At 63.7% G+C, this 7934-nt stretch overlaps 1 protein-coding gene across 1 annotated transcript; it reads right to left on the reverse strand.

The window, feature by feature from the left end:
• Nucleotides 1–341: 341 nt before the first annotated feature.
• NPW (neuropeptide W) lies at nt 342–4612 on the reverse strand. Its single transcript, XM_075719283.1, has 2 exons — nt 4223–4612; nt 342–377 (listed from the first exon to the last, which is right to left on the reverse strand). Exons 1-2 carry the CDS (start codon nt 4610–4612, stop codon nt 342–344), a joined length of 426 nt encoding a protein of 141 aa, XP_075575398.1.
• Nucleotides 4613–7934: the final 3322 nt, after the last annotated feature.

The raw sequence follows: 7934 nt of genomic DNA on the forward strand, positions 1-7934 counted from the left end.
GTTCCTAGGAAGCAAACAGTACATGTTTGTATCATATTGCAAACAAGCTAGTACAGAAATCTAAAAAAAATAAACAAAAATAAATATCTTCCCTGTTTATTTCTCCCCAAGTTTATAGCACTAGGTTGACCTGAAAACAAGATGAATTTACCACTGCGTCTGGACAGCGGCCACGAAAAATCGGATTTTTTTGGAATGCAATTGTCTGTGTGGTTTCAGAGAGGTCAGAGTACCAGGAGATCCGCTGCCGATGGGACTCTTCCTCGCCAGCTAGGGTGAATGGTTTCCACCTCGGGCAGTCAATGCTCCTCCGGCGCTTGAAGCACCTCGGCCGGGCCCCTTCAGCGGATCAGAGCCACGTCTTCAAGAGGGAGAAGCTGGAAGGAGAAGAGGGGCTGGGTTATTCCGGAGCCTCACCTGAGCGCCCGGCTGCGCGGCCGAGCCCCGCCACACCTCCCTCCCCAGGCGGGACCGCATTTTCCCTCCGCACAGCGCTTAAACCAACGCTGCATTCGCGGTACTCATGAGCTCTTCTCCTCCGTGGGCTCAGATCCCACCCGCAGTGGCCGCGGACTCCCTTTCTGCCGCTGTGCACGCAGATAAACCCCACGTGGACACCCAAATACCGGGCTTGGACCCGCCTGCCAGGCTCCCGTGGAAATTTTGCTGGGAAATCAGAGGGATGCATGCAGGTACGCAGGTCCAGAGCCACGACCGCGGTACCCGGGACTGCTCTGCCCATGCACAGCCAGGCTGTGGGACGTAACGGGACAGCGCAGACGGAATGCAGGGCTGAGCCGACCTGTCTGGGCTTTCCCAAAAAGACACTAATCCCAGATTTCCTCCGAAAAAAGAGGCAGGGGGAGGAATACAGCTACGTGTTTCAGGCACTGATCCAACAGCTAAAAGCCTCCGTGGATTTCAGCTGGATGTTGGCTCCAGCTTTACAGAAGAGGAAAGAGATTTATTGTCTGGAAGCAGCGCCGAGCCAGTCCCACGCAGGCTGGCTGAGTGCCGAGCGGGCAGGGAGAGGGGTCCTGCGGAGGGGTCACGCCGGCAGCACCCCGGCATCGCCAGCCTGCTGGCCCTGCGGACACCCCTCCCGGCACTGGCGGCTCGGTCCCGCGGGGTGCAGGTTTGCGACGCACCAAATGCGATGCGCGGAAACCATCCAGCTCCTTTTTCTGCCCTAAAGCCAGAGTGCAGCTCCTCCAAACACGTCCCATGGGGGGGCAGGAAGCGCACCCCCCTCCTCCCGGCCCCCTTTGCTGCAACCAACCTTCTGGTTCACGTTTAACAATGCGGCAGAGGCTCGGCTCACGCAGTCGCGCTCGTGCAGCGGTGACGGGGCTGGAACCCCCCCGGGACCCGGGCTGTCCTGCAGGGTCAGGGCTCCCCTCGCTCCCCCACACCCCCGTAGCCCAGCCGGGGCTGGGGTGCAGAAGGCGGCGTGGGCGTCGGGGGGCAGCTCCCCATATCTGGGTGATGCCATGGGGCGCCCAGCTCTCTGCTTGGGGCACCCCGAAACCCCGGTGCCTGCAGGATGGGAGATGCAGCAAGGCTCCGTGCACCGTGTTACCTGCTGAAACCCCTCCGAGGATCTGTGCAACCCCCTCACCTGCTGAAGCCCCTCTGTGCAACCGCGTTACCTGGAGAAACCCCCCCCAAGGCTCTGTGCACCCCCAGTTACCTGGAGAAACCCATCCAAGGCTCTGGGCACCCACGTTACCTGCTGAAACCCCTCCATGCACCCCCCTCACCTGCTGAAGCCCCTCCGAGGCTCTGTGCACCCCCATTCCCTGCTGAAGCCCCTCCGAGGCTCCATGCACCCCCGTTACCTGCTGAACCCCTTCCAAGGCTCCGTGCACCCCCGTTACCTGCTGAAACCTCTCCGTGCACCCTGGTTACCTGCTGAAACCCCTCCGAGGCTCCGTGCACCCCGGTTACCTGCTGAACCCCCTCTGAGGCTCCGTGCACACCAATTACCTGGAAAAACGCCTCCAAGGCTCTGTGCAGCCCCGTTACCTGCTGAAACCTCTCCATGTACCCCCCGTTACCTGGAGAAACACCCCCAAGGCTCCGTGCACCCCCCATTACCTGCTGAAACCCCTCTGAGGCTCCGTGCACCCCAATTACCTGGAAAAAAACCCTCTGGGGCTCCATGCACCCCTGTTACCTGCTGAAACCTCTCCGTGCACCCCTCATTACCTGGAAAAACCCCTCCAAGGCTCCGTGCACCCCGGTTACCTGAAAAACCCTTCTGTGCACCCCCATTCCCTGATGACCCCCCTCCGAGGCTCCGTGCAACCCCGTTCCCTGATGAATCCCCTCTGTGCACCCCCTGTTACCTGCTGAAACTCCTCCAAGGCTCCGTGCACCCCAATTACCTGGAAAAACCCCTCCGAGGCTCTGTGCACCCCCGTTCCCTGCTGAACCCCCTCCGAGGCTCCGTGCACCCCCGTTACCTGCTGAAACCCCTCCAAGGCTCCGTGCACCCCCCTCAGCTGATGAAACCCCTCTGTACACCCCCGTTACGTGGAGAAACCCCCCGCAAGGCTCCGTGCACCCCCATTACCTGCAAAAACCCCTCCGAGGCTCCATGCACCCTGGTTACCTGGAGAAACCCCTCTGTGCATCCCCCGTTACCTGCTGAAACCCCTCCAAAGCTCCGTGCACCCCCGTTCCCTGCTGAATCCCCTCCATGCTCCCCTGTTACCTGGAACCCCCCCCCCCAAGGCTCTGTGCACCCCGTTCCCTGCTGAACCCCCTCTGAGGCTCCGTACACCCCCGTTACCTGCAAAAACCCCTCCGAGGCTCCGTGCACCCCCGTTCCCTGCTGAACCCCCTCCGTGCACCCCTGTTACCTGGACCCCCCCCAAGGCTCCGTGCAGCCCCGTTCCCTGCTGAACCCCCTCCGTGCACCCCTGTTACCTGGAGAAACCCCCCCAAGGCTCCGTGCACCCCGTTCCCTGCTGAACCACCTCCGTGCACCCCCGGTTACCCGGAGAAACCCCCCCAAGGCTCCGTGCACCCCGTTCCCTGCTGAATCCCCTCCGTGCACCCCTGTTACCTGGACCCCCCCGAAGGCTCCGTGCACCCCCGTTCCCTGCTGAACCCCCTCCGTGCACCCCTGTTACCCGGAGAAACCCCCCCAAGGCTCCGTGCACCCCGTTCCCTGCTGAACCCCCTCCGTGCACCCCTGTTACCTGGAGAAACCCCCCCAAGGCTCCGTGCACCCGTTACCTGCAAAAACCCCTCCGAGGCTCCATGCACCCCCGTTCCCTGCTGAAGCCCCTCCGTGCACCCCTGTTACCTGCAAAAACCCCCCCAAGGCTCCGTGCACCCCCGTTCCCTGCTGAAGCCCCTCCGTGCACCCCCGGTTACCCGGAGAAACCCCCCCAAGGCTCCGTGCACCCTGTTCCCTGCTGAATCCCCTCCATGCACCCTGTTACCTGGACCCCCCCCCAAGGCTCCGTGCACCCCGTTCCCTGCTGAATCCCCTCCGTGCACCCTGTTACCTGGACCCCCCCCAAGGCTCCGTGCACCCCCGTTCCCTGCTGAACCCCCTCCGTGCACCCCTGTTACCTGGAGAAACCCCCCCAAGGCTCCGTGCACCCCGTTCCCTGCTGAACCCCCTCCGTGCACCCCTGTTACCTGGAGAAACCCCCCCAAGGCTCCGTGCACCCCCGTTCCCTGCTGAATCCCCTCCGTGCACCCCTGTTACCTGGAGAAACCCCCCCAAGGCTCCGTGCACCCCTGTTACCTGCTGAATCCCCTCCGTGCACCCTGTTACCTGGACCCCCCCCAAGGCTCCGTGCACCCCCGTTCCCTGCTGAACCCCCTCCGTGCACCCCTGTTACCTGGAGAAACCCCCCCAAGGCTCCGTGCACCCCGTTCCCTGCTGAACCCCCTCCGTGCACCCCTGTTACCTGGAGAAACCCCCCCAAGGCTCCGTGCACCCCGTTCCCTGCTGAACCCCCTCCGTGCACCCCTGTTACCTGGAGAAACCCCCCCAAGGCTCCGTGCACCCCTGTTACCTGCAAAAACCCCTCCGAGGCTCCGTGCACCCCCGTTCCCTGCTGAAGCCCCTCCGTGCACCCCGTTCCCTGCTGCCCCCCCAGCACCCCGGGTGCCGCAGCGAGGCGGCAGCAGGACCCCCGCCCCCAGGCAGGGCTGGCCCCCCCGGCCCCCCGCTCCCGCCCGCCGGCCCCCCGGGGGTTACCTGCGCTCGGCGGGGCCCGGGCGGGGGCCGGGCGGGGGCCGGGCGGGGGCCGCCCCAGCCCCAGCCCCGCCGGAGCAGTCGCTGGAGGAGGCGGCCGGGGCCGGGCGGCGGCGGCGGCGGGGCGGGCGGCGGGGTCTCCCCGGCGGGGAGGGCGGGGGGCGGCGGGGCGGCGGCGGCGGCGGCTCCCCCGGGTCGGCGGGGGGGCTCGGCCGGCAGCTCCCGGCGCCAGAGGTAGGGGGAGCGGCGGACGCCCATGAGCAGCCCCGAGGCGCGGCCCACCGTGTGGTACCGGGGGCTGGCGACGTGCTTGTACCAGGCGCCCGCCGGCAGCATCAGCCCCAGCAGCACCAGGGCCCCCCAGGCGCCCCCCGGCAGCTGCCCCCTCGCCATGGCGGCGGGCAGGGGTGCGGGCAGGGGTGCGGGCAGGGGTGCAGCCCGGCCCCGGCCGCTCCAGCGAAGGCAGCCCCTCGCCCGCGCCCCGCCGGTTTATACGGCCGTCGGGAGGGGCACCCCGCGGCTCCGCCCCGGCGGCCCCCGCTGCCAGCACCGGCCCCCCGCACCTCCTACCCGCCGCTCACCACCCTCCCCCCCGCCCTCCCCCTGCAACCTTCCCCCGGGACGCCGGCGTCTTCCCCAGGGCCCCGAGCACCCCGAGCATCCTTGAGCATCCCCCTGCAGCCCTGAGCACCCCCCTTGTCACCCCGAGCATCTCCCCTGCACCCCCAAGCATCCCGAGCATCCTTGAGCAGCCTCCTCGCAACCCTGAGCATCTCCCCTGCAGCCCCCAGCATCTCCCCTACAGTCCTGAGCATCCCGAGCATCCTTGAGCATCCTCCTTGCAACCCTGAGCATCTCCCCTGCAGCCCTGAGCATCTCCCCTACAGTCCTGAGCATCCTGAGCATCCTTGAGCAGCCTCCTCGCAACCCTGAGCATCTCCCCTGCAGCCCCCAGCATCTTCCCTACAGTCCTGAGCATCCCGAGCATCCTTGAGCAGCCTCCTCGCAACCCTGAGCATCTCCCCTGCAGCCCCCAGCATCTCCCCTACAGTCCTGAGCATCCCAAGCATCCTTGAGCATCCTCCTTGCAACCCTGAGCATCTCTCCTGCACCCCCAGCATCCCGAGCATCCTTGAGCATCCTCCTTGTAACCCTGAGCATCTCCCCTGCAGCCCTGAGCATCTCCCCTACAGTCCTGAGCATCCCAAGCATCCTTGAGCATCCTCCTCGCAACCCTGAGCATCTCCTCTGCAGCCCCGAGCATCCTGAGCATCCTTGAGCATCCTCCTCACAACCCTGAGCATCTCCCCTGCAGCCCCGAGCATCCTTGAGCATCCCCCTGAAGCCCTGAGCACCCCCCTTGCTGCCCCGAGCATCTCCCCTGCAGCCCCAAGCATCCCGAGCATCCTTGAGCATCCTCCTCGCAACCCTGAGCATCTCCCCTGCAGCCCCGAGCATCTCCCCTACAGTCCTGAGCATCCCGAGCATCCTTGAGCATCCTCCTCGCAACCCTGAGCATCTCCCCTGCAGCCCCGAGCATCTCCCCTACAGTCCTGAGCATCCCGAGCATCCTTGAGCATCTCCCTGAAGCCCCGAGCACCCCGAGCGTCCTTGAGCAATCTCCCTGCAACCCTGAGCGTCCTCCTCATGGCCCCAGCAACCTCCCCATGGTCCCCTTTGCAGCCCCCAGCACCTCCCCCATGGCCCTAAGCATCCCCCCGCAGCCCTGAGCATCCCCCCGCAGCCCCACAAACCTCCCTGCAGCCCAGCATCCTCCCCGGCCCCTCAGGACCCGCTCAACAGCAGCAGGATTCACTGCCGGAGGAAGGGATGTTATAAACCGCCTGCAAGTGAGGACCCTCGGAGGGGAGCAGCACGCCGCCCTCCTGCAGGTATGACCCCCAGCCTCACTGCCTAGAGAGGGACCGACCGCGAGGCACAGGAACACGCCCTGGAGGAACCGTAAGAAGAAATTGCGGTGATTTTCAGCAAAGTTCGTCCCGAGTGGGGTACCAGACGGAGGCGGGCGACGCGGACTGAAGCCCTGCTTCGGTGACCTGCCTCGGTGCAGGGACGGTGCTGCTGCTGCTGGGGGGGGCAGAGGGCCCACCCGTCCCAGGGAGCAGGGTGTCCTGCTGCGCAGAGCTCCGCTGGCTCCGCTCCACCTTCCTGACACCCACGAAGTGGCGAGACCTGGATTTCACTCCCATCTCGCTCAGCTCAAACTAATATCCCACCCACGGTTCGGGGGTCCTAGTGCCCATGAACTCGCCTCGGTGCAGGGCAAAGGCACGACTGCTTAAGAGGCGCGAAGCCATGGGAGGAGATGAGACGCCCAACCGTGCGGGGGGCTCAGACGGCTGCCGTGCTCGTGCCCGGCTCAGGCCCCCGCGAACGCTACCCCCGGGATCACTGTCTGCTCTTGGCCACTTGTCCATCGCAGCTAAGAACGGGCAGCTGCCTGCCTTCATACCCGATCGGCTACTTCAGGAACTCCTGCTCCTCCATCTCTTCTTTAGGGAAAAAAAAGATGACCCAGGAGACGAACACCTGATTCCTATGGGACGCCTGCCATCTTGTCTTCCTCTCACCGAAACCTACTGCCCTCATAACCCAGAGAAATTACGCGACTTGGCATTTCCAGCCCCTTCCAACACTCCTCTGGTGCCACTCGACCACGGGAGGATTGGGGATTCGCTAACGCCATCCCTGCTGCCTCCTGCTGCGAGCCACTTTAGGTTGCCTGGATCGAAATCTTGTGACCGCACAACGTTTTGCCCGGAGATATTTTGGAGGGATGCGAGGAGCCGGTCGTTCTGCTCCCCTCTGCGATTTGGGAGCAGCCGCTTTGCACTTTCTCCTGCAGCGAAGTGCTCAAGAGCATTTGTAGTAGATTCGTCAGGCTGCTTCCCCTCCTCTTCTGCAACTTGGTGCTTCTTAAATAGGATATTACCGTGAATTTCGCCATTCCAGTCAGATGACTTTTTCCCCCAGACTCCTTAATAAAACCAAGCAGGTCAAATTTATGCTCATGAGGGAGCAATTCCAGTTCCTCTTGTTTATTAGCTGAGTTCTTGGCTTTATACACTGAATTATGACTAAATAATTTCTTTTTTTTTTCAGGCCGCACAGTAACTTGATTAATTTTATTCTCGGCATCTTGCATGCTCCTGTGTGCCCATTTCTCCCTGTTGATATTATTTTAACATGCTCCCAAGGAATCCGGCCAGCCTGTTTCCCACCGTCGTGCTCCCCAGCTCTTCACCGGCACCCATCCAGCCCCCATTTTCTCACACCCTGCAAGCCCAAGTTCCCAGTGAAGCTCTCTCCCTCAGGCCGGCTTGCACGCATCGGCGTTTTGTGACCCCCTGCCCAGGCACGGGGATGTCTTTGCACGTTCAAGCAGGGGGCAGACCCATGCTGGGGACCGCGGGAGCGGTTCTGCTCCTCTCAGCCAAGCGACGACGCTGACGGAGCCAGCCCCTCGGGCAGGCAGGGGCCAGAGCGAGTGGGGCTGGGGGCACGAGGGGGAACAGGAAAGGGCAGAGCAGCAGTAAGACACGGGGAGGTGTAGGACACTCGGTGCAGAGCCTCACGATTTTCCTCTTCTGGGAAGGCTGGGAGCGAGTGAAATTCCCAGTTGGGAAGAAGGGGGTCCTGGCCTTTTCCCAAGCGGAGTGCTGGAAGTTACGTCTGTGCAGAGCACGACTCGTTT

This window comes from Pelecanus crispus, chromosome 11, assembly GCF_030463565.1.
Source record: "Pelecanus crispus isolate bPelCri1 chromosome 11, bPelCri1.pri, whole genome shotgun sequence".
Taxonomy (NCBI): Eukaryota; Metazoa; Chordata; class Aves; order Pelecaniformes; family Pelecanidae; genus Pelecanus; species Pelecanus crispus.